The sequence below is a fragment of the Pseudopipra pipra genome, chromosome Z (assembly GCF_036250125.1).
Source record: "Pseudopipra pipra isolate bDixPip1 chromosome Z, bDixPip1.hap1, whole genome shotgun sequence".
In the NCBI taxonomy this organism is placed as follows: domain Eukaryota; kingdom Metazoa; phylum Chordata; class Aves; order Passeriformes; family Pipridae; genus Pseudopipra; species Pseudopipra pipra.
The window spans coordinates 69,955,004-69,982,864 of record NC_087581.1 but is presented as its reverse complement, the minus strand read 5'-3'; the positions used below and the strand labels follow the sequence as shown (position 1 = coordinate 69,982,864).

General features: G+C 38.4%; 1 protein-coding gene across 1 annotated transcript in view; it reads right to left on the bottom strand.

Moving 5' to 3' along the window:
* ADAMTS19 (ADAM metallopeptidase with thrombospondin type 1 motif 19) overlaps positions 1 to 20,734 on the bottom strand; it is a 139,833-nt gene extending 119,099 nt beyond the window's left edge. The window contains exons 1-2 of the mRNA XM_064641018.1: positions 20,333 to 20,734; positions 18,745 to 19,355 (exon numbers count right to left, since the gene is read on the bottom strand). Of these exons, the coding sequence (XP_064497088.1) occupies positions 18,745 to 19,355; positions 20,333 to 20,417 (696 nt within the window). The 5' untranslated portion in view covers positions 20,418 to 20,734. The remainder of the gene's footprint in view (positions 1 to 18,744; positions 19,356 to 20,332) is intronic.
* Positions 20,735 to 27,861: the final 7,127 nt, after the last annotated feature.

Here is a 27,861-nt window from a genome sequence, read left to right as displayed (position 1 = left end):
TTTATATGAGGAATTGCAACAAGACACAATATTCCTCAATCCCTTTTCTTTTTTTTTTCATAAAAGTACTGTGGAAATCTATTAATCCTACTTCAACTTTTCCCTATTCTTCCTGATTTATGCTTACAAATTAAAAGTTCCAACTCAGAGTTAAATCATTTCTCCATCAGAATCCATGTATATTTCTTTATATGTGCAGTTAAGTCATAATTTTAAAGAGAATAATCCAGGATAGCAAACACCACAGCACTGCTAAAATACAGCACCAACAGCAACACGAACTTTTGTTCAAGCTTACATTCCATTTTTTTAGCTCTGCAACATGAATGGTACTTTCACTTTTTAAAATCAGCTTTACTTAGATAGAGTAGTTTTTCAAGTAGAAATTAAATGCATTTCATTGTGGAGAAAACTCTTCCTTTCATACAAAATGTCCTTTCAGACAAAAATGAAAACATTTTATCTGGACTGTACAGCGTTTCCCACTTAGTGAAGAGCAGCAGAGAAGCAGCAAATTTACCTGGCAGCAAGAATATCTCACCAGCAACACCTTGTTCTATAGCCATGTTCCAAACTATGCTCCAAACTGCCTACAAGGTTCCCACGACAGTTTCAGGTTCTGAATTTCAATTATTCAGTTCTCAGTATATTCACAGTCTATCTCGTTGAAGACTTGTGTTCTTCCAGTGGTATTTTTACAAAGTACAGCTCAACTGAGAAAAGGTATTTGAGTTTCAGCTGGGAAGCTGGTGTCAGGCTACATTCTCTGCAAGAATCCCACAGCTCTGAAAAAACCTGCTCTCCCAAATGGTCCCAAATAGTGCTGAACTTTTTCACTGAGAAGCTCACCTTTCTTTTCCCTGCATAAAAATCTGAGATTAGAAGGTAAACCTCTGTGATTAGAATATCTATCTTTAAACTGCAGACTGCACTTCTAAGATATAAAAGACATAAATTCTGCACAGCTTATTTACACACTGCCCACTTACAGAGTACAAATAGTGTAAATTACATGACTAGTTTTTTCACATTTGGGATGTACTTTTAATATATGAAAAAGGCATTTGCAGAAATGTCTCAGTTGTGTTTAATGTATTCTTTGTGATGGCCTTAGATTTTATTGGACTTTAGACAAAAATGCTGCATTATAATAAGAAGTTCACAGCTTATAATCATCAGTACTCATATCTCCAAGATAAAGAGTCAAAAGTCAGAACTGTTATAGGGAAAGTTCTCATGTACATCTGAAGTAATTAACTATCAAGCTGCAACCTGTCTGCACAGCTGCAATACAGTGTCTTTAAAGGTAAAGGATGCATTTCACACACTTATCTTAAGGTGATGAACAAAAACCCCACAGACATTGTAAATCTATAAGCATAGATAGCTTGACCTATGATTTCCCAAGCAGGTCAAAAGAGCTTTTCAATGCTTACAGGTAAAATTCTCACTGATAACACTAAGCTTTAAAGTGCTTCAATTAATTCTATCTTTTAAGAAAGGAAGAAAAAAGCTGCAAAAGCAGATATACCAACAAAGGTCTATGTCAAAAATCTGTATGTATCACTACAATGTTCTAATCTCCTTATCCCTGTTTCACATCTGTTTTTTGTTTCAGGATTGTCACTTTTATCACAGGTCCCATGGTATCTGGGTTTACCATAAAAGCTCTCATCTCTTTTGCTTTCTTCTGGAGTTTTCTAAATCCACAACAATCCATGCCAAAGATGAAAAGCTGAAATATTCCCCATGATACAATACATGATCATAATAATAAATGTGCAATGGTGATATCTGATTTATATTTCATGGAATTTATATCCAATTGGCTTTAGCCTACATGATGTATAGTTAAGATTCCTTATAATGAAGATATTACCTAAAATATGCTATGAACTGGTACACAATTCACAAGGCTAAACAAAAGAGTACAAATCCCTTTTTTCTTAAAGACACAAATTTCAGAGCAAGTACAAATTCCCTAGTTTCCAGCAGAGCATACCCATCTTTCATGATCATCATCTTAAGCAGATACTGGGGTTTTACGAATAATAACATTAAAATGCTGAAGTAGTTATTACACTTGCTGCACTCCTCACCCTCTGAAAAATCCACATAGATGCAGGAAAGTATTTGTGTTGTTACTCAGCAGCACTCGCTATGCTACTGCCCGTTAAACAGGTGCTCACTACACACAAAATGAAACTGCAAATAGAAACCACAAAATTTATCAATTCTAAACTCTCTCATTTATTTTTAGTTCCTTTTTCAGACAAAAGCACCTCTTTACATGCCAGCTGCTCTCTGTTCTTATTACAGATACCGACTGGCTGTAGATTCTTGCAACCTGTACTGTCCCATCAATCAGAGAGTCCCCTGCTTCAGCTTGTGCCACTGTGTTCAGAAATATTAGTGCATTTTCAACGACTGTGTATTTGACCTTTAACCTCCAGAAGAATTTAGTAGAGCTGATAAACCAATTGCAAAGTGCTGAAATTAACGTGTTCAAACCCTCTTTCTTCTCCCGTGCCCAAGAAGCTCTCCCCTGGGTTCCAGCTGATTAAACCGTGGGTCAAAGGATCAAAAACTCCTGAACTTAGGAAGGATTTGTGATGAAGTAAAATGGACCCCTACACAAGAAAAAGCTGTGTATTCTATAAAAGGATAAAAAAACCCAGCAGGAAAAGACCACCTGCTACGAAGTGAATCATCTGGACTTCTTCAATGCTGATTGGAGCACTTGGTATTAACACAGGCCACGCATATTATTCAGAACAAAGGACACTGTCTTGATGGAAGCACCAGCTGAGGGAACAGTTGGCTTGTTCCTCCAGTGACTTACCTAGCACAATGGATTTTCAGCTTTCTTATTACTGTCTCAAAGTCATATAAAGCCATTTACTCTTCTTATTCTAGACAGGAAATCAAACATTTTAAAGGAAATTTATACATCACCTGTAAAATTGTAGATTTGCTTATAAATGTCACTTGAATATTGAAACAGACTCAGCTAAACTCAACTTGCTAAGTCAAATCAAATTTTCCCTTTAGGTCATATGCACCATGTATTATTGCATTATTTTCACTATACCACCTAATTGTCACTGCTTGAGTCCTCTAGTATTGAAAAAAATGATGAAGAATTAGAAAGCCTAGAACAGACAATGCAAATTACCTCTGTATTTTAGATGTCTTAGATCCACAGATCAAGTCCAGTCTTCTATGCATTCAAGATTTTGTAAAACAGAGGCTTTCTTACACTTACCCTTGTAACACAAATCCTTTGTCAGACTACATTTCTTTTTAATGTATTCCCTGCTACTGTTAATTAAAATAGTTTCAACAGAATTGCTGATGTATTATTTTACTATTCTTATTTGAAATATTTCATATTTTTATCTTCTAACACTTGGAAATTTCTCCAATTTTCTACCTTTATTGATTCATGGCCATTTTTTTTTTTAGATCCATCTGCCCCAGGGTCTACATTGCTTTCCTTCTGGGCCAGCTTTCCAGGTTCCTTGATATTCACGCCAATGTTTTAATAGAAGGCAATCATACTGCATCACAGTTTCTGCTGTGTGATGATAAACGCACCAGCCTTTGACTGTTGCTTGATGAAATAGGCTTTACTACTAATTATCCTTGTAGCCACAATTGAATTCCTCCCTCCGAACATCAGCAAACAGATTTTTTACTGGAACTCTTTGTCTGTCAGATAAATTTCTGAGAGCTGGACTTTGGAGCAGTCGTAGGAAGTTGCTTCAAAGGTACCTCTTCCACTGAAAGGCACCCAGCTTCACATGGAGAATGAAGTCTTAAAGAAGTGGGAAAGTAAAGCACAACAGTAAAACATGTCATAGGACCACTGCATATAACACACTTCCTACTCTTTGCTATTTCCAGCTCGTTATTTTACAGTCATTGTTACATCTGACATTCAGTTTTTATAAAAATAACTTTTTCCATCTCAATTCCCTAGATCTTACTAGTTTTATCTGTTAGTCTTTGATGTTACTTACTTTTATTAAGGCATAAGGCATGCAATATGTTACTAGCTAGATACAGTGGTGAAAATTGCTTCACCTAAGTAATGTGCCAACAAGTTCATTACAACATCATGTATGCTTTCACAGTTTCTCATATAAAAACCCAAAAAATTAAGAACAACTTCCCTCCCCAAAAAAGAAAACCAAACTAAACCAAACCAACCAACCAAACAAACAAAAGAAATAAAAACCCCCAGCAAACTTTAAGAAGTGAACTGAAATTAAACATATGTTGTTCTTTTAAAAGATCTATTGCTGTGAAAAATGTTTGAGGGAAGCATAAAAACTCTAAATGCTTTTTTTCCTGTGACCATGTTACACAGCTAAAATTACTCTGTAAGTAAATGTATTTTTTTACTAAGTTGCAACTATCAAGATTTTAAATACACATCCTCCACAGCTTTACATCTATTAATCTGTCAAGTGTTTAGATGCTACGTCCTTTCAAAGGGGAAGAAAATGAAAGGGAATATAAAGATGGTCTGGAATCTTGAGTTTGCAGTACATGAAATTCCATTTTCTTTCACTTAAATAGTTTCATTTTCCCTCAAGAAAAGCATTGCACAATTACATCTTTAAAATCATAAATTCAAAATTATTAACATCTAAATATTTATACTTAGAAACTACAAATTAAAAAATGCAGACTTAGCACAGGCACGTTCTTACTTCTGTTCTTTATGGAGCACTCTGGAAGTTTATGATGAACAGAAAACCTACAGTGATTACAGCTGACTTAATTTACAAAATTTTAAAATCAAACTAGCATTTCTGATCCAGGTGCTACAAGGCGCTGTTGAAATGGAACTCAATGTATGTGACAGTCAACTTAAAACCTATTTTCAAGCCACATTGGGTCAAAGACACACTGAAAAAACCCTGACTTTTAAATTAACTTAAATCAGAAAGCTATTTTATTAATTTACTACAGGTAACTGTGCTAGGATTGACTAATATCATTAAGAATAAAGACAGCTATTGGCAAGGCAGACTTCATCAGCAGTGCAACTATTGTATGTTCAGAATATCCATAACTACACACAAGGCACACTCCATAATCTTTAAGAAGATAAATATGATACTTCCATCCTTAGATACCTAAAACAACACAGATTTTATGGCAACCATGACTACGTCACAAAAGACAATATCACGTAGTTCTGCCAACCTAATAAATTAATGATCTCTTTCTGATCATTTCTGCCTTCGATCAGTAGCTCCTACCCTTTATTATTATATCTCAAGTAGTTTAGTTTCTATTACAAAAGAAACAGAAGCCCTAAGAAAGGGCCAGAAAGCCTTAAATGTCTGTTTAGTTCAGTGACATAAACAGAATTAATAAACTCATAAACTCATAGAATGTTTTGGGTTAGGAGGGACCTTAAAGATAATCTCGTTTCAATCCTCTGTCATGGGTAAGGACAACTTTCACTAGACCAGGTTGCTCAAAGCCCCATCTAACCTGACCTTGAGTATTTCCAGGGAAGTGTTATCCCACAACTTCTCTGGGCAACCTGTTCAAGTGCCACACCACCCTCACAGTAAAGAATTTCTCCCTAATTCATGATCTAAATCTACCCTCTTTCACTTTAAACCCATCCCCCCTTCTTCTTACTCCATGTGCTTGTAAAAAGTCCCTCTCCAACTCTTTTGTAGGCCTCAGTCAGACCAGACATAGAATGTTAAAAGGGAAGACTAATGAGATTGTTATGGAAAAATCATTCAGGATGACGACTCTCAATCTGCTCTGGTCAATAAATGCTTAATAAAGCAAGATACAGAATTCCATCCTCTCTGTCTAAAGCCTAAGAAGATTCTGATCTGATTTCATATTGATTTAGATCAATGCCAGTGCTTTGATAGTAAATACAAAATTATTTTATATAATCAAGATTATGAATTTATGCTATGTAGAAAAATTCATTGCATATAGCTTTATGTAAAAAAACTAATTTATTTAAAAATAATAAGTAATGAATGGAGCTAGAGGTACTAAAGAGAGGAAAACTAGAAGGCAGTGTCTGTGCAAAAGTAACAAATTGGCCATCTGGTTTAGTTCTCTTCACTTGCATGAAAAAATGCTATTAATAGGAAGTCAACTAAATAAAAATGGAATTATTCCATTAAAAGAACATAGAAACTTCCCATACTCACAACTCCAAATGATCATCTAAAATCAGAAATTATTTCTTCAATGGTCTCTTAGTGTTTTGGCTTTCAGGTTACGTATTTTGATCTGTCCTTATATGAGATCCAGAATTACTTCTTTTTTTATTTTTATGAGCTCTCATTTTCACGTAGGGTTATGTTTCAAGAAGCTGGAAGACACAGTAACAAATGGGCCATGTCTTCAGTCTGGTTCATCAAAAACACAATGATCAGAGCTGCCTGTGATTCAAGCACAGTTTCCACGTGAATGAAAGGAAGCGACTACCATTATGAAAGGAAGCATTAACCAACTACTGAGGCTGCTAAACCAAAGGGAAAAAAAAATTCAAAAATGTCATATGCTTGAGTCCTATGGTCAAAGACCTTCGTTTTGTCCCCTGCAAAATCCTACATCAGACATACATTGTATGTGGTTGCATGACTTCAATTCCATTGTTGGTGTAAGAACCAACTGGCTAATGAATGAAAATGCTTCTTGTCTGTTACCTCAAAATGTTCTGAAAAGCCTTGCTTCATTTTGCTTCAAAAAGTATGCTGGAGCAATATGCTCAGCCAAACACAGATGACTAATACAAGCCAACAAAATAAACTACAATCAAAATGAAAAGCAAGATAAAATTATATTTGAACAAGCATGATACAGCCCTTTACTCACAGAATTCAAATCAGAGCTGACATAAATATCCATTTTTAAAACAGCCACTTAACCTGTAAATTATGTCTATCGTTTTTCTAACTAAGGCATGATGTTGGTAATCATCTGGTTTTGTTCATCAAGTACATGCTCCATAAAATGGAACATGACCACTGACTTGCTGTCCAAAAAAAAAAAAAAGAATCACAACCCCAGCTGTATCTCCTTTTCACAACAAATACAACAACTTCTGTAAAGTAAGCCAGGATTTAAAAAAAATATTACTCCATAAAACTTAAGCTAAAAATTCTTTACAATGAACTGGTTTAGTGATATTTCAGATCACTTATTGCACAACAACATTTCAGTAGTTACTAATACCATCTAAGAAATCTGTTTGCCCAGCTAAACATGACCAGTGTAGAAAAAGGAACATTTGTGGAACCATATCACCTAAGGAAAAAATCCTGGCAATTAAGACTCAGTGCTTGTAAAGGTGTTTCTTTAGAACATTTTGGTGTAATATGAGTAACTTCAGCAATTCTTGTGGAAAGACTGAAAACCACTTTTTTGAGGTATGAATCAAAGTACTAGTACCTTTAACTAACAAAACTTCATTAAATCCATTTCTTGATTTAATCCCATCAGAATCTGAAACGCTGTTTTATGCAGGCAAAAATGGAGCAATATGCAAAGGATGAGCACTAAGCATCCTACAGCCAGTCCCAGGCAGGAGATTAAAACAGAAAATATCAGCAACTCTGCCTGTGACCTACTCCAGATAAAACACCTAGAATAGTACCAAAGAGCCCAATAAAAGGGATCCAAGTTTAAATTGATTCATCCATGTAAAACACTCAAATAGTGCATACCAATGAGTTACCATTGTTCAAACCCATGTGCTTTCATGGTAGCCACAGAAGGACATGGCACAGTTCCAAAACCCACCCCTGATTGCCCATAGAGAAATTTAATCTCTGCTAATCCTTATTGAAATATCTACCCACGACTCTATTATTTTGGTTTTCTTCTGAGAGAGGGTCTGAACTGCCTTCATACACTATTTAATTCAAGACAACACTCCACAAAACTCAGTTTCGTTCAAATCTGCAATTTGCCAAAACTACTAACTGTGGAAAACAGTAATTCAAGAAAGGAAAATAAAATATATTTATAGGCTCAGAACTACAATTCGACAAATCAAGTTAGTCCATCTGTAAAATGAAGTTATGCTTAGGCTTTTTATATCTCTATCTAGAATTACATGAATCCGAAACAGGCAGCTTTAAGAGAAATAAACAAGACTCTCACAATTTTTTATAACTTTAGATTCACATTGCTTAAAAAGATTAAAAATATATAGAAGTCATATTCTTCTGTGACCCCATTCTTAACTGAAATTCAGACCTAATTTTTTTCCAAACTATGCAGAGTTTTTTGCTTTTAAACCTCAATTATCCTTTCCCTTTTTGAGGGAAAAAATTTACCTTTTTTTACGCACAGAAACTAAAGTTCTGCTAGCCTTATGAGAGAAGGTACAATATCTAATTGTTTTTCAAGAACTATTATTTAAACTAAAAGGACAATATAAACCTGGGAGAACATTTTTTTCCTTTTTTTTTTGTTTTCTTTTACTTAGGGATCTTGATTTTATGTGCATAAGAATACAAAAGGTGAGCAGAATGGAGTTTTGATATTAGCATCTTGAACCCAGTAGCATCAGTATGACTGGTCACTTTTAAGCAAATTTGTTTACATGAAATAAACAAAAGATTTATCTCCCAACATGATACACAAAAAAAATGAATTATTTACTTTCATAATTTCCAATGCAAACAATCTAGTATTAGTAGGAAAACAACAACAACAACAACAAATCAAAAACAAAGGAACACACAAGAAATCTGTTATTATGCTTCCTTAGATAGGTTACTACAGAAGAAACAGGTGATCAGACAGAAAAAGGGAAACATGCTAGAACTATCAGCCAGAAATTGGAAAAACAAGTTTTTTTATATGCCTAGTTGCATCCCTTTTAGTCTATAAACCCTCTTCTTCTTTGAATTCCCTCAGTCTCTCATGTGTTACTTAACAAATATTTGGGGAGAGGTACAATCATGTCAGAGAGGGACAAAATAGATTGGGGATTTCTTAGGCATAAAATCACCTAAGCAACTTCCTGTCTCCTAATTTACAACAAGCTTTTCCATTCTCAGATTTTTCAAATTGCCTAAATTAGAAGAGTTTCATGCATAGCTTATGACAGAAACAGTTAAGAGAGCTTCAAGCTTAGAGTATTTCTTGAAAAAAAATTAAGCAAGACCGCAATTAAATATTAAGAGTATATGTGTCCCTTATCATGTTCCTTTTATTTGCTGCCTCCCACCTTCAGAAGAAAACCAAAGCACTTCATACATGCCTTGAGGCAAAGCTACATCTGAGTTTTCAGGACATAATCCAATTGCCAGGCTAATCAGAAGAAAAAAAAAAAAGAAAAAAAAACCAAGATCACTGAGAATTTTAAGCATATCTGAAGTACAGATATAAAAGATGTCATCATTTCTATAAAAGATGGTATTACTATAATGGCTGTAGCCATTACTTGGGCACCTCTCCCAGCCAGCACTCCCTGAAGCCCAGAGGGACATAGCAGGACAAAAGCATAAAAAGTTGTCCCCAGCTGAATTAACATCATGTGCAGTAATATCTGTATTTTCCTTAACTTACTGCTATCTAAATAGGCTTGACCTGACTTGACCCAGTTAAACTTCTGACATATAATGAGAACTTAAGGTAGCACAGCTGAGATCATAAAACAAGCATATGCAATATCTGGAAGATAATCAGACAGAAACTTAATCACTTCACAAGTCAGTTTTGGGCACATTTCTACATTTTTGAATGCAAAACTCATTCAGAAAATAATTCTAACTGAAGTGCTAGTAGACCCAAGAAAAACATTCAACAGCATAGGCTTCCAAAAATTTTACTTCTATTCACTTACGTGAACAGATGTATGTATTATTAGCACCTAATGTTAGGATATTGATTTAGCATTCTAAATCAACTCTTCTACAATTAACACTAGAACTATTCTTCATTCTTTCCCTTGCAAATAATATGGATTCCAAATAATTCCCTTCTTTGCTTATTTATACCATTATTAGAAGCAATAAAAATAAACAAGAAGGTCAGATTGTCCAGGCAATGACAAGTTAACAACAAAGGGTTAACTAAACTGTTAATGCACAGCAGGTGTAAATCTGATTTTAAAACCAGTATAGACGGTTTGGGCTATTGTTTTATATAAATTTGACCAACTACCACCTGGATACACAATATAACACACACATGCACGTTCTCAGCCTATTTCACACTATTTTCACCTCTTTGCTGATTCTGCTAAACAAGGAGAAACCAACCAACCCTGAAGTCACCTGTGAGGCATCCAAAAGAACTTCTGCAAACGTTTCATTCTGCCCCAAATCCAAATGGTTTTGCCTCACCCCTTTCTATTCTGGTAGCTCTCTTTATCACCTTCAACATCTGAACACTACCTCTACGTGACTATCGGTTTTTAAGGACTCCTCACTGAATATTCTCACCTACCATAAATCCCACAACTCTCTCACCTAATGCTTTCTATTGTTTCCTCCCTACTTCCCAGCTCCCCCTGTTTTGTGGTATTATATCACGAAGATCGTGGATGATGCTCTTTTTTCTCCCTGCCACAATCCATCAATAAGTACCAAAATAATCTCCATTCTCGCAAGGAAACTTTTAAAAAAGAACAGTGTTTTTAACATAATGCTGAAAAGGAGAACATTTCTTTCTTTTAAAAATCCTGGTTCATTTGCTAAAGAAAAAATTGGCACACAAATAAGATATGTCTTATTTCCTCAAGACAAAAGTCTTGAGGAAAATGTTAATTCCGCTAACGATAGCAATGTAGCTGGGAGACACTCAGTGCTCTGTCTTTTCTTTTCAAAGCAGTTAACTTCAAATTAGGAGGTAAAAACTTCACTAATTTAACTAATGAAATTACCCCGTTTTTCTGACTTACCATCTCACTTCTGTGTCTTGCAAAATAACCTTGATAATTTTATATTTATTAATTACAATGGGCAGAAATCTCAAGTGATGCAAAATAATCTCTCTTTTTTTTTTAATAAAGCCACTTTGGAGATAGTGTATTTCTCAATTATAATTATCACTTGGAAATATATTGCAAAGGAAGTATTTGCACTGAAAGTAAGCACTTTAGCAGAACAGTAGGCTATTATTAGCAGGATTGGAATCACAAATCAAACCTGTCTCAAGATGAAGTGACTACATGATTGTAGGATGGCCCTTAGAAGGAGAAAAGAATCATTACCACATGGTCTGAGGAATCGTGGCCCAAAATCTCACATACCATGCCACAGTGTTTAATATTAGAAGAAACAGAGATAGTTATAGTTCAAAGGTAGTTTTGGCCTAAGTCAAAACTGATTTTCTAAATCTTTTAGCTTTACCTTAACATTACTGTTCCTATGTTTAAAAGACTTATCCTTATGAATTAACAAGAGTTCTCAGATACATATAACAAAAGTCCAGTCAAATGATATCTCATCCAGAAAGACAAAAAACAGCAACAGACTGCAGCATCAGAGCTCAGGAAGGAAAACAGAAACAAAAGGGTTTTATTCCTTTATCTTTAAACAGATCTTTGTTGTTTTATAGCTCTTAATGACAGTAATCAAACTTTTAAAGGGATGCCATCTCCAGTGGTCCTTTCCTTTATTAAAAAAACCCACAAAACCAAAACCAACCAAACAAAAAAACCCACCCGTTCGACATGGATTTAATAGTTCTGTTTGTAATCAACTTGTTTGTTAATAGTGTTAATAGTGTTCCATTTGTACGTATATGCTTGGGTCTTCAGCTGGCCACAGTCACTTTTTGATTTTAATTTTCTCAGGCTTTTCTACTGTGTATTCAGTTCTCCTTCATTAAACGTTCAAGGTGAGATTTTGATGAAGATATTTGAATATACCAGAGAGACTACAAACGCAGTAGCTAAACTTTTACTGGAGGCAAAAATGTGGCAGCTGTGCCTGTGCCTAAGTTTGCCGAGGTAACCTCATATTAACAGCTTGCTTTGTCCTGTTGGAGACCAGGCTTCCTACAGGTCTGGCTGCCCTCCTCTCTCCCACCTTCCACTGTCACATAAACCCAGGAGGAAAAACCCAGTTCAGATTCAACAGAGACACTGAAAGAAGGCATTCTCCCAGGAGCACCTCCACATTTCATTGGTTCTTCTACCTTAAGCAGAGGTGGGAAGTACAAATTTTATTCCAATGCTTTATTTTCGCAGGGATACTTGGTTTTGGGTTTGTTTTTTGGTTTTTTTTGTTTGTTTGTTTGTTTTTGTTTTGTTTTGGGGGGTTTGTGTTTTGTTTTGGTTTTGGTTTGGTTTGTTTTTTTCCTTTGTTTTGTTTTCTTTTTGTTGTTGTTGTTTTTGTTTCTGGGGGAAAAAAAGACAAAAAACCCCAACAAACAAACAAACAAACAAAACCAAAACCACCACTTTCATAAAGGAGCAAAACTGCTTTCTGTTATGACATTTCCACTCATGCCCCACCTTACCCACCTATTTCTACTGAGGACAAATTTTACAGTGCCCATTTCAAGATGTTCAAAACACAAGTAAGGCATAAGTTAAAGTCAACAAATTAAATTTTGTTGAACCTGTGACCTCTCAGAGTGGGATACTCACAGAGTGCTCTCACTCACATATTTACTTCTGTCCCTCTCAGTAAAGTTTTATTTCTTTAACAAACTTGTAATGCAAGAGTAGGCAGACCGTTTGTATTTGTCCTCTCCTTCTTGGGTGTATAGAAGGAGAGAGCACGTACTTCATTTCATCCTGGCAGCCTGCAAGGATAATCCTATTCAATTTTATAATCCTCCTCCTGCAATGTCAAACTTTAGCCTGTGTGTATGAAATGGACCATAAAGATTGCTAACAGCCTCTTTTCTTTCCCCTTTTACAAAAAATTGTTGGTGATCTCCGTTTTCTAATGCTTACCACCAGCACAAAAGAAGCTGTAATTGTATCAAATTTCTTTAGGAAAAGCATCTGGTGTGGAAGTTACTCAATACCCATGTGTAACTGCAACATCACTGAAGTGGGGAGGTAGAGGCGCTACATTTGGTTGACAAAAGGCTTGGTATTTAACCCATTGCATATTGGTACTGCATGATTCAGGATGTGTAATGGGGAAGTCACTCTCCGGCTTGAACAAAGCAAGAAGTCTATTTAAGAAGCCTCGGAGCCTTACCCCAAGAGCACACAATCTCTAACAGCACAGCTTCCCAGAGCAATGTATGAAGTCCCTGAGTTTCTTCTGACCACCTGCTCCCAGAGCCCGACAAAAGCAGGGAGTACTCACAAAGGCAAGATTTTAGCCTGCACATCCACTGCACAGCAAATAGACCCTTTACTGACACCAAACGCAAACGGCCTATTCATCCTCAGTCCATCTGACCCTATGCCAGGAAAGGAACTGCAGCAGGTTAAGTATTGCACTGCCACTGAAAGAAGGTGTATAACTGAAGGGTTGTACTACCAAAAGGCAGAAGTTCAGCAGAGCTCTCCAAAATTGTCCAAGCTGTCCAAAAATTCACGTATACTTGCCATATCAGGCACTACTCTCACTGCAGGAATCACAAGGAAGTGTAACTAAGAGTTATATTCATTGGGGTTTTTCTCATATAAAAATGTTGAAACAGTGTGGCTAAAATCCCTCCCTAGGAGGAAAGATGTCAAAATATATATTCAGCCTTTTCTCAGGCTGAATCCTATCCTCAAAAGTAACTCTGTGAAGAATTTAGAGAAAACTGAAATTTTTAAATTGATTTTTTACTATTATGTGCCCTCAATTGGAAGGTTGTATGAATTTAGAACATCCTAAAAAATCTAAAATATTTTGAATCCATCCTGTGTCATTCCATTACTATTAGTTAACGACACTAATCTTCAAAACACAGTTTGTGTCAGAAGCAAATAAAATAATACATTTCCTGTAGAGGTGCTTCAGGAAGTCTCAAATCTTACTGAAGTGCTATACAACCTTTCCATTAACCAAAGAAGGCACATAGGTTTTTCATATCCTAATTTACTTCCATTCTATAGTAAAAGTAGGACGTTAGCATCAGAAATATTTGTTGAAATGCTGTTTTCCAATGATATTTGACACATGTCTGCATGACACAGAACAACTGTCTCCATTTTTTTGCTGATGCTAGCAGCATTGCTTCAGATAGTGCTCTTTAGGTGAAGTATTTGTCTATAATCTATTGATCAGCTTTTTAAATACCTACTTGTTAAAGGCAATGAGGCCTAATAAAAGCACCATACACATCTCTAGAGAGACCTTTTCCCTGGACCAGATTAGAGGTGCCTCAACACTTGTTCCTACCCAAATGACTGTGAAAATGCACATTAATTTCTGTTGCAAATAGTATTTGACACTGACTTGTTGGGTATTTAGAAAACTATAAATATGCTATTGACCAATTTACATTTTTAAGATCCAGTGAAAATCAGACGAATTTCAACACTTCTCTCCAGTAAATTAACCTAAATGGCAATGCTGCCTTTTTTAGGCAGAACTGCAGAGATGTTCTGTCAGAAAATGTGCTAAGCACTGAGATGAACAGCACAACTGGATGAAGCTGCATTGTCCTGTTCATCCTCTCTGCATACCTTTGGTCCTCTTTGCACTTCTTGAAACTCTAAACATACCTCATTGCTTTAGAAATAAAAAGCCATTCAAATCGTTTCCCTTCCTAACTGTTTATTAGACTGCTTCAGTTAAAAGAAAAAGAAACATTGTGAAAACCCTACCTGACAGTAGGTAACCTTACAGTACTACCTAAGCAATTCAGTAGCGAGAAAAAATTACATTAATACCTCTCTTTCTGAAATGGTAAGTAGGTGATAAAGCACACATCTGCCATGCTTACAGCACTATGTGGGAAAAGCAGTGAGGCTACTTTAACTTTCATTCTAATAATAGATGAAAAACCAGTAGTCAGATTTCTTAGTTATAAGTCCACAGTAAGCTTCTCCTATAGCATGCTATAAAAAAAATTACCAGTTATATATATTACCAGCCACAAATAACACTGTTCAATAACATTTTATATTTTTTTTTCCTTATTTCAAATATTATATTCAAACACAAGCTGGCAGAGGAAACAACCACGTAAATAATTAATAGTCCAGCTCAGTCTCACTGTCACCATCAGGACTGTTTGCATCCTGGCATTTGGCTAACCATGAACAACAAGGAGGCAGTCAGCATACAGATGGGATAACCCCTGGAAACCTCTCCTTATTAATCTTCCTAGAGCACCAGTGCAGAATCCCCAAATGTACTCAGAGCAAATCCCACTGAGCTTCAAAAAAGATGTAAGAATCCACAAGCGTTTTACCAAGGAGTTGGATAGGGCTGTCACCACTGAACACCTGAGCTCTGAGACGGCAGCAAGGTCAAAATGATGGAGTTTCTAGACAGTCCATGCATAGCTCCATTGGAAATGGATATAGAATGGAACATAGAATGGAACAGAAAATATTCACTGAGTTACGTTTCCTTCATTTTTCAAGGTAAGTTGCCAAATGAAGACAATGCTTGCAGTCAGGATATGGTTAGTAATTATGTAGGAGTACAGCTTCCATTTTTCATTTGCCTTTTCACATGATTTACATGGTATGTTATGAACCCCGTTATTATCACCCCTCCATACTGGCTTTGGATGAACAGCTTGAGAAAAAACACATTACTGAAGCTCTTAAGAACTGAAATAAATGTGGGGAAGCTTCAGTGTTGTGCTATATGTTACATGCTTTACCCTAACACAACCAGTGAAATATTCAAAAAAGCATCTCAATCCAATTTCAGGGGGATAAGGTGCCTAACATCTGCAATAATATTTGTCAGTCGTTCTGTGTATAGAATTATCAGTTAAGACTTCTACACAGACAATTTTTTGGATTTCCTGATTATCACTGTCATGTCAGGTCTCTGTGCCTTGAGAGGCTGGAACAGACATCAGCATCCTGTGTGGATGGTACAACAATTTCATCCAAGGCCCTTTTTTCATTTATTGAAGATGCAGTACTTTTTCACAAAACTAGCCCTACAGCAACAGCCATACATCTGTGCTCCCATGTATGACCCTGCCCTGCTCTTGATGGCCAAACCACTATATTTCTTCACGCTTCCTCCTGTGTGGCAAAATCACTATTGTCTGTCAGACTACACTTAATTTTCTTGGTGGGTAAAGAGATTCACCAAAAGAGCAGAATCGTGGAATCTAAGCTGCATTTTAGCCCACTTGCTTGACTTTCCAATGTGTATGCAGCTTAGTAATTCTAAACCAAAGTCTGCAAGGCTTTGATACGAGAGTACATCTAAGACACTCATAACTTATCTTCTCTGAAATGTCTTTATATTTAAAGTGAAAAAATAAATTCTAATTGAGGTAACTACAATAAAATATTTGTAGGTTCAAGTTTCAATGAATTTTTGCATATTAAAAAAGAAAATGTAATTTGAAATACTGCCTGGTTCTATTTCCAGGGCAAGGCCTAGATGAAACAGGGTGGAATATGCAATTCATGTAACGATGTTTTTTCAATACTCTTGGAAACTCAGCAACTTACATATGTAATAGAGCCCAAGCAATGACTGAATAAAGAATGACAAATAGCTCAGGATTTGTTATGACAACTTTGACATAATAGCACTGTGCAATTTCTCTAACTGTGCCTGACACAGCAACACTCTCAGGAAGAACAGCTGCTTAACTATTTCACCACAAACAAGACTGTGCAGTTGAGGATCATGACAACACCAGTCAATGTAAAAAAACCAGTTTCCAATTTTATTTGAGATACACAGAATACTTTATATTCCAGCTGCAGTTTTCTGGATGGGGAAACATGATCTGGGCACACGCATGCTTAGATGGCTAGAGGGTTGGGAGCAAGCTGGTGCTCCTAGTAAAGTGTAACAGAATCAAAAATTATTAATGGGACTCCTAAGAAACCGTGGTCTATTTAAACAGTGAATTTCAATTTATAAAACAAATCAGAGAGATTACAGATATGCAATGATGTACATCGCTTTTGAGCAGACATTTGTGACAATTATCTCCAACAATTTTTTTGCAGAGATTTTCTCTGACTTAATTTTACCCAAAGACAATGTAGAAGGAAGTAAAATTCTAAAACTAATGAAGAGTACAGAAGTCAAATGCTTTTCCATAACACAAAATCTTTTGCCTGATTGCTTTCAAACAAACTGTCGGTTGACTTTCAATGTTTTTCTCCACAATTCTGCTACCAGGCTTCGGAAAATCTGACAAAATGTCAATAATTAGATGCCAACCACTTAGAGTTGTGTGAAACTTGGCGGTTTCACTTTGCAGGAGTGCAGGCAAATATTTTATTTGGTGTCAATCCACATATGTTCCCTCTCCACTACTTTCTGTTTGTGTTTTGATTTTTGAATACATTCAAACAGGCAAATGAATAAGCAGTCAAAATTTCCACATTTTACCTGGTTTCACTTCATGGCCATACAAATAAAAAGTAGGCAGGCATATCTTCATGAATCAACAATGAAACAAGTTAGATGTTCAAATTCAGAAAGAAACACAAGAAAATATCTGTCATGTGATTGTGGTGATTTACAGCCATCTAGCCACCCAAAAAAAACCAGGATCATGATGATGCTAACTCTTTTTAGTGCCATTACTGCTTGTATTCTATATTCTGTTAAGCGCTGCAGGCGCGTGCATTTATGATGCTATATAAAGGACCCAAATGAGAATAATAGTAGCAATAATAATAGGTCTTGGTTTAAATCCTATCAGCATTTTACATCATAACAGTTGCTTTCTACTCTTTCCATCCATCCCCAAATATCTTAGGACTGTAGCTCAGTGGATCACCACTGCTGTTGTCAGTGTGCCCAGTTCTGGTCTTTATCTGGCAAAAATCATGACTGATGCAACAGAAATAACAGTAGGTGAAATTTGTTTTAAATAAGGTAGGCATGCCACAGAAGTAATAACCATTGATAAGGTCTGACTGTATTAACTTTTCTGCTGAGAACATACTCATTGCATTCTTCTATGGAAGAACTGAAAGAAGCCCCAAATCCAAGTAACTACAAGTACCACATGTGGGAAGTTGTGAGGTAGAGAAAAAAAAGGCCGAAAGGATGAGAGGGATGAAAGAAAAGGAATAATAAAGTTTAGATAGGAGACATAAAATACTGGTAGAAGTAGGAAAGACAGAACAGTTTGAAAACTGAGATGCAGAAGACAAGGAAGATAACACAGATGAGAAAGATAATCTTAGAATATAGGATGGGCATGAAGAACAAATGGATTACAGATGGACTGGAGAAGAGATGATGATATAGGGAAAAGAATGGAGAGTGAGGATGGAGGTAACTAATTACAGACATCCACTGAAGACCAAGATAAAATTACAGATGGAGATGAGAGAAGTTTTAAGAAAGAATGGTTTAAGAAGGAAATCCAAAACCGGAAATGTATGGGACTGAGAAACAACAGTGTATCTGGAAATGGGATAAATAATATCACAACTGTACAGGATAAAGGCAGAAGGAGGATTTGAGAAAAGTTATGAGTGGGATAACAAAAGTATGAATGGAAAAATGGTTAGAATAAGGATAAGTATAGAGGTAGGACCCACAATGACATGAAAGAAAGAAGACCTTAGGAAAGGGATGGAAGTGAAAAGCAAGAGATGAAGCAGACACTTGGATAGAGATGCTGGAGATACCCCTGCATGCAAAGTCATCTTACCAATCCACCACAGGTACTGAAGGAGGCGAAGGAGCCTGGGTAGCGGAGGACAGCACCACTGTAGTAACAAGCTCTCTCAGGTTGTGACTGTGCAGCACTGGGTGGACTTTTGCCCTCACCCCCGAGCCGCTCCTCCACGGCAAAGCCAGGAGCCAGGAAGCGGCTGTCCCTCTTGAGCAGCAGGTACAGTTCCCGAGCAAAAGCTGGGATCCTCAGCAGCACCTCATCTCCATCCTCTGCAGGAGGTGGTGGCGGAGGGGACGGTGGTGGTGGCAACTGAGAGGCAGCACCAGACCCCTGGGGCAGGGGGGACCAGTGGTAAAACTCCTGAGACTCATACTCATCCTCAGTGTCCTCTTCCTCTGCTGCTTCCCCTACAGCCTGCGCCTGCCCATCCACCGAGGAGGAGACTGAACGCACCTCTCGGGAGCTGCCTGCCACTGGGCTCGGTGTGACAGGGGCACTGAAGGTGCCACTTCGGTTCCCACTGCTGGGGTCGGCGTTGCAGCCCCCACCACCACCACTGCCACCTGTTGGCTCCTGCTGGCCCGGGCTCCACAGTGCTGGGAAGACGATCTCCCACTCCTCAATTTCTTCCGAAGCATGGAGACCTGCAGGAAAGCCAGCAGATGCTTTAAACAAGTGGAGCACCCAGTAGCACCCAATGCATGCCAAAAACCTACCCTATGCCCCCCACAACACGCTTCTTCTGACTCCCAGAGCACCAAGCATGCCACACAAAATACAGTGGGCTTCATTTGCCCCTTTCATCCTGTCCTTATACACAGCAGGGGGGCCAGCTGCTAAATGTGTCTGTGCCTGCTGATGCGTCTGGGACGCACCACAGTCCTGACACATTTCTCTCACTGAGAGAAAAGCGGTACCCAAGCTGGGCAGAAGTTGCATTTGTACCAGTAGCTGGGGATGTTCTTCCTGACCGCCACCTCCACACAAGGAAAGTTACACTAACCCTTCCTCATTTAGACAAGTAACAACTTTTTCATATAGGTAAAAAAAAAAAAAAAAATTGTTGGAGAAAATCTGAACAAATTTGAATATTGTTCTCAGCATGTTTTGCAGGACCCATTATGATTTCCAAAGTTCAGCCAAATACAAACACACACCCCATGGCTGCACATTTCTGAGCGCACATACAAGTGGCAGTTGCATGCACACGCTGTATCATGACGGTCGTTACAATGAAACTGAATTAGAATCATTAATTAGCCATGTCTTTGTATTACACACACACACACATCACAGTATGACCAAAATTCCCAGCGTACAAGCATTATGTTTATAAACATCTGAGTACCGGACTGAGACAGGAAACAGTTTTATCTACACATTCATCCCACACTCTAGGAACAGCACTGCCGAGAGAGGTGACGGGGCTGCCCGTGGAAATCAGGTCTCGTACAGACGAGCGCTGTGCACCCTCACAGCCGAGGCGCGCACTGTCTGATCACCCACCGGTTACAGGGGGCGGGCACGGCTCTTAACAATGGGCAGGTACCGGCCACCGGCAGCCGCCGGGGCGCGGAGGCCGCCCCAAACTCGGCCCGTCCCACGGAAGGCGCGCACTTACCTGCGCCGAGCCCGCTTGACAGCACGCACAGCTGGTAGAACACGCAGCAGACGCGGCTCAGGCGCATCCTCCCGCCCAGCGCCATCGGCTCCGCGCCCGCGGGACGCCGGCTGGCAGGACACCCCGGGAGGGCCGTGCCGAGTCGTGCCGGGCCGGGCGGGGGGAGCGCTGCGGGGCGCAGCCACCTGGGCGCCCGCGGAGAAACTGCGGGACAGCGCGACCCGCGCGTCCCGGCGGGGCGGGCGGGCGGCGCGGGATGCGCAGCGCGCGGCGGGCGCGCGTGTGTCCCTGTGTCCGCGTGTCCGTGTGTCCGTGTGCCCGCGTGTCCGCGTGTCCGTGTGTCCGGGCGGGCTGGCGCAGGCAGGCAGGCGGCAGCGCGGCCCGTGCGCGCACACAGCGCCCAGCGGCGGGCGGGCAGCTGCGCCCCGGCGGCAGCGACCGCGCTGCCCCCGCCCGCCGCTCGCCCCCACGGGGCGGGACGCGCCGGGCCCCGTCCCGTCCGGCCCCGCCCCGCCCCGCCCGGGCGGGCACCCGGCGCGGCCCCCCTTCCTTCGCCCCGCCGCAACCCCGCCGCTGCCGCCGGGCCGCGGGCAGGCGCCCGGGCGGGACCGCGGGCGGGCGGGTCCGGGCCGCGACACGACACGACACGACACGACACGACACGACACGACGCGACACGCGTGTCCTTTGCGCGGCCCCCGCCCGGCCCCCGGCCCCGACCGACGGCACTTCGCACCCCGCCCGCCCCTACCGGCCGCGTGCGCCCCGGCAGCAGGAAGGGCTCCCCTCATCCCCGTCTCCAGGAGGGCGCTCAGCGGAGCCTTTGCCTAAATTCAGGGAACGGCAGAGATTGGCCGCCTTAGCCTCGTTTCGTGTAATTTGATTCTAAACTCCCTTTTGCCCCCACCACGCAGCTCTTCGTGGAAACCCATAACTTTCCACCCCGACCCTTGTCAGCAGAGTAAATGAGTAGTCGAGCGAAAAGCTTTAAACTGCACATGTAACCTCAGCATGAACTGCAGAAGCGACAGGTAAATACCTCCCTCTAAAAGCTGGGGTTTGTCGTAACTTCTGCTGCTTTACCTACTGTTGGTGGTGTCAAAGGTGATTGTTCTGCCTTAGGGGAAAGTAGAGCAATCTAGTGTGGTGAGGAAAGCCATCTGTGCCGTTAAGAGTAAGTTAAGAAGCTGCAGGAATTCTTTCTAGAAGTAACTTGTGTAAAATGAAAAGCAAAACATACAAACAAACAAAAATCACGTGTTACGGCTCCAAATAAGGTTTAAACTCCACAGAAGCTAAATGCAGCTGGCTTTTGCTTTCTGCTGTGAAACCTGTGCTGCGTGGGTAGGTATTCTCAACTGCCTCCAAACAGTATTTTTGATTTGTTGTTTTATTTTATAGGAGAAAAAAAGTTATCATACACTGGTCCTTTTTTTGCATCAGAGCCAACTTACACTAAGCAAAATCAGAGGGACTTAGTAAAAACAAGATGAATTGATTAAGAAGAAGGGAGTTTTCAGAGACTGCGAAGTGGTATTTGCCGGATAATTAGGCGACCTTAAAATGCATTTAAAGTGAAGCTTTGTTTTCCCAAGTAAATAACAGCATACATACTAATTTACAGTGGAATTAGTTAATAGGCCAAATCCTGCAGCCTTTTCACAGCCAAGACTCTCCTTTCAACTGATCAGGAAGTGCTGCAAGATGTGGTTTATAACCTAATAATTACTAGGAACAAATCCTTCTTGTATTTTTGTTAAAACAAATCAGAATATATAGACAACATGCAATATCGCATAGAGAACATCTTTAATGTGTATACAGTTACATCCCAAAATATATAAATGCACAACAAGCACGAATGAGGTAAAAAGATATGGCATGTGTATCTCTTTATTTTAAAACTGTGAATTACTGTGACTGTTTTCAATCTGCTGAAGTTAGTCCCTTTGGACCAAATTCTACTTCTTTTACTAACATGTATAAACTTAGTAAAAAGAAAAAAGCACTGCTTTCAACAGTAAGGTAAGGAGAATTTGGCCTTTTCAGCACAAGCTGCAAGGGGTAAAGAGAGTAAGAAATAATTGAAAAATACTTTAGTATGTTTTACTTAATCACCAGCCAAAAAAAGGAGCATTTCAAACAGTTCCTCACATATGAATACAGGACAAGCTAAAGTCAACATGGAGCTGCAACAAATTTCTTCAGTTCATTTTATGTTTTATCATTTCAATAGTTTAGGTAAAAATGTAGGGGGAAGTTCTCTGTGCTTAAGTTTACAGAAACTGTGCTATAAAATAGAGCCCCTACTGGTGTCCATTAGTTTTAACAAAGAGCCTGGTCATAGGTTAATACTGGTAGATGATATTGTAGTCCACCACATGCTAACTGTTATCACTGTGAAACTAGTACAGGGAAGCCTATGTCTAAAAGAATAAGAATTAAAGGAACAAAACAATGCTTTCATAATACAGTTATTTTGCAGAGAGAATAACATTTTATGAGCGGGTACTGCCTATTTTCTTAATCACAAAGTCATCAAAAGTCTTTGCAAAATAGTTTTCATTTTGCAGAACATGTTGTGCATGGTCTGGTGTCAACTACACATTTGTAAAATTGGAAGAAATAATATCTTCAAACTTTGTATAGAGCTAAATGAAAAGAAACATTGAGTTTGCTCCAGTAAATTCTTAAATCTGCACTGAAAGGTTGAAGCCTTTTGGCATTTTAAGGGACTCATGTGGAACTGCAAATGCATTAAGTACAGAATGTGTTAAATTTTAAAGTATATCAGTGATTCAGACTATCTCAGTGACATGAGAAAAAAAATTACAGAAAGTGACGTAAAGAGTGTGTCCTCGTCAGTCCTTCCTGACTGAGACAAATCAGCCTGATTTTGTTGAAATCAGTAGAGTGTTGGCAATTTCCTCTCTTTTAGTCCCCCCGATGTTATGTTTACAGAATTCACATATATTTGCTCACATATATTTACATCAGTCCCTTGGGGGCTGGCAGGGCAAGGATTCTCTCAGGCCCCACCACAGGCTGACTTCTCATTTCTTCAGTTTTCTGAGACCATTCATGATCACTGATAAAAACCCACAAACATTTCAAGTCATCATTCGAAGACATCAATATCACTCTTCAACTTCCACAGCCTTCCCCCCCCACCATGGTTTTTTCTAAATCCTGCTGTAGTTACTGTCTTACCTTATGTAAGGAAGGGCAGAATCCCCACTCTCCCCATGCCCCCATTTCACTCTGTCTGTTTAGAGTGATTTATTTCTGGGGATTAGGGTAAGTAGGGACAGATCATACTGTTGAATTCAAAATGTCAGCATCTAGCAATATAAACACCACCGTCAGCCAGGGACTTTCCTTGGTTTATTTTTTCTCTTTACGTAATCATCTAACTGTAAAAGCGATCAAGTTTATACATACAAAAGTGATTTAAGATTACCTCAGCTTTACATTATGTACAAGATTGCCTCTAGTAATTGTTATCAACCTTCCCCCCCCAAACCTTTAAACCTTTTCATAGGGATATAGTTGTTAATTATTTTTGCATGTGTTTTATATAAAAATATTGATTATACCATTAATTTTTTAAAAATATTTCAGATTTGCTTGAAACTTTTACACCTTAACAAAATATGCTAGATTAATGGAAAGAAAATCTATTCTGCTTTGAAGGGGGATTACTACCTTAGGGCCACTTATTTTATGACTATTGAGATTAGAAACAGAACTTCACATCTTCCTGTGTCTAAGGTGCTTTGCAAATATTATCTCAGTATAAAGAAACTTGTTTAAAAGCAGATTAAACTAAATACTTTTTGTTGCTCAAGATATTTGTGGACCAGTGGAAGTTTTCTCCACCTAAGCATGAATGAAAAGAGTTTTATTCCATTTTAGAAAATGTTGCCCTTCCACTGAACATTGAATTTCCACTATCTGTAAGCTCACAGACTCTGAATGTTTAGTCTGTAATTCTATACTGTCATTTACATGCTCAAAATGAAGGGTTTATTTAAAAGGTATATATTTAAGACCATTTCAAACAACTTCTCTTTACCAGGTCTTGCTTCAGAGCAAATCTTACATTTACATCTGAACTCCATCGTACAATCAGATGACCCGTGGAGTAGGATATGTGTCAAACTGTTGTGAGCTTGATATCTCTGCTGGTTTAAAGTGCATCAACTTTAAAAGTGCAGAGCTAAGCCCATAGGAACTCAATATTATTATGCCACACCACTAATTCCTGTGATCCTGTTGAGTTTAGGTTATTCAGTGAAATTTACTCCCAGGTCACCGTTGTTATCATGTGAGTTACCTCTCAAGGTCATATTGTGAATTGATCAAGATATTTGTGAATGGAATATATGAATAGCTAAAAATATATTTTCAACACACTATATAGGTAGAATGCATGGCCAAGTCACATCTTAAGTAGAATAGGCTTTCACAACTCTTTGATTATATCCTTTTAATTTGGTAATTTCTTATTCAGAAAAAAAAAAAAAATGTGTGCCAATTGTTGACATTTTGACAGAGAGCTCAACTGTACAAGGAAGGTAGCAGAGTATTCTACTCAAATTGAAGTCACTTAAAAGACAGCAAGGCACTCTATGTGAACCTGGGTTCCACACAACTTCCCTTGCTAAAGTCTTGCTCAAAGAGGAGCTTCCTCAGATTTCTAAACTGAATCACCTAACAAGAAAACGGGTCACCTGATCAGTTATGGAGAAAAGGCTAATCCAAAATGATCAGCAAATTGTTCCCATTTTTGGAACACCTTAAAAGAGCAAGACTTCAAATCTGATACCTGCAAATCATCTGATGGAGAAAAAAAATTAGCTGATTTCCAAGAATCGTAGAATCATTTAGTTTGGAAAAGACCTCTGAGATCATTGAGTCCAACCTTTGAGTGATCACCACCTTGTCAATTGGACCATGGCACTAAGTGCCAAGTCCAATCATTTCTGGGACACTAAAATGACAAGAGCTCAGAGGCAGAAATTAGCTCTCTAACCTTTGAACATAAAGAGAAAGTTAAATCAACACAAGAAGAAACATACTAGGTCTTAAAACCTTGAATGCAGATTTCACCAGCCAACTTTAAATCTTTGCCCATTTTGACCAAGGAGAGACCAAGTAAGTAAGATTTCTTTTCCACATTAAAGTTTTCAAAGCTTGATTCAAAGCTCTCTGCTTGATTTCTTCAATACAGAGGCAAACCCATCAAAATCCTGAGCTTCTCATCAAATTCAAACAACTAAATAAGAAACTGCATTTGCTAAATTTTCAAGAACATGAAAAAAGCATCTTTCTGTCTCTTTTCCTTATTAAGAAGATGGCAAAGCACAGCTTGATTTGCATTTTGGGAGTTATCTGAAAACTGTGAAGATGTAATCATTCATAAAAATGTAGAGTCCTATCTATGAATTTCTATCTCTAACCAGAGGAAAGGCAAAAATAACAGTTCAAGACCTTGTGTGGCATTGTGAATCTCTGATAACAATTATTTCCATTGATGGCAAAATGTACTTGCTTTTTTTCTGAAAGAAATTACTTACCTTGAAGGATTAGGTGGAAGGATGATAGAAAAATGGTATATGAAAAAAGAAATTGGAAACAATAATTAGCCTACCCTTTAAGCTTTTGTTCTTTGCAGTTCAAAACTTTGTTATTCAAAAGGTAGAGCAGAAAAAGACGCTAGGTTTTAAGAAATTTTGAGTCAGTGAGAATTAAGGTTCCAGCCCTTCCACAGTTTACACACGTATCTGAATTTAAAAGGGAAAAGCTTTTGGGATTGATGTGTATAAGTTTAAAGTATTAATTTACAAGTGCTATTGAAATCTTGTTCCAATCTTTATAAAACTCTGCCTGTACTGAACAGCATATACAATTTACTGTCGACATCATTATATAACTATTGCTTTCATAGGGTGTAGGGACAGCAGGCACGAATAGAAGAAAATTTTTGGTAGAAACTGCAAACACCTGGAACTGAGTAAAAAACTTAGCATTTATGATAAACCCAAAATTATTGGCAACTACATTAGTTTATTAGTAAATGCTAGGTAGATGTCTGCTATGTTTAAACTAGGAAGTTTAAAAGACTCTATAAGCCATATTCATCCCAGCCCTGCTAGTCAGCCTGTCTGTTTCAGAATTTATTCTTATTTTATGCAGAGAAATAGGCCAATCAAGTCAAGAATTATACAGTGAGTTCAAAACATTTTCCATACCTATAAACACAGTAATGCTGAGTGGTATTAACATCATAATCCATTTACAGCATTCTGTCTTTGGGAAAAAAAAAGCCAAAACCCCTGTTTTGTTTCTCAGTCACAGAATCAGTATAGCTTAGAAGCATATGAACTCAAAAATAAAAATGAAGAATGAAGGACTGGGAATGACAATGCAATGCAGGCAAATCCTGTGTGACTTGAAATATGGCTCCAAGACATGTTTAAAAAACTGAATGAGTTCTAGACAGGGAGTTAAACTGCTGTATAGTCTTCATATTATCAGTATAGATGTGTTATTATTTTTATTATGTAACAATATATCTATTACATTATTAACTTGCCCTGAGACAGGCAGGGAAATGGATCCAGGAGAAGCCAGTGTAGAGGTGATTGAAGAGTAATCAAGGAAAAAAAAGTCAAGTAAAACAAGAGAGGATAAAGAGAAGATAATAAGATATCACTTCAAAAGCTGTAAGTCAAAAGAAGGAGTCCATGTAGGAAGGTTATTTCCTTTCTGTTTTGTAAAGTAAGGCATATAAATAATCTTGCTTCTTTCTTTCTTTCTGTGTAGATGTAAAGAGAGCATTCAATAGCATAGCTAAACAAAGATAATCACTTATTTCTAGACATTCATCCTCAGGTTGTTACCTATCTGCAAGCACTGAAGATATCATGAAGCCTTAGAGAAATGAGATTAACTAGTCTCCCCAGTCATTTTTCATTTAAATGACATTGCGAATATCCCATTTGCACTTTCCTTTGCCGCAGGAGAGAAAGACTTCATTATAGCTACCAGATAAAAAGCAAACATTGTAGAAATGATTTATTTTCTCCTATCCAAAGGATTTATTCATAAGGACTGCTGTGTGGTAGAACAGGCTGCCTTGCTCTTTTAGCCTCTGTAACTGGGAAACCCATTAAGACCACATGAGTTGTCAAAGCACACGGTATGTTACAAACCCTATGAGTACTGTCCACAGGCACTCGCTTTGAAGGCAGGCCAATGGCAAACAGTGGCACCAGGAGACCAGCTCAAATATAGAGAAATCAAGGTGACAGCACATAAAACACAAGTTGTGCAAGACCTATGTTGAACAGGCAAAAAGCCAAGAACACATGGCTAAAGGGTTTCCAAGCTGCTCTCTAGAAGTCTTTTGCTCAAACTGAGGTGGAAAAAAAAATTACTGCCATCATATGAGATGTTCTAAGTTTTGCTTCTCAGTAATTAATCTCTGCCCCTCTCTCCCTCCCATTATGCTGAGACAGACAAGA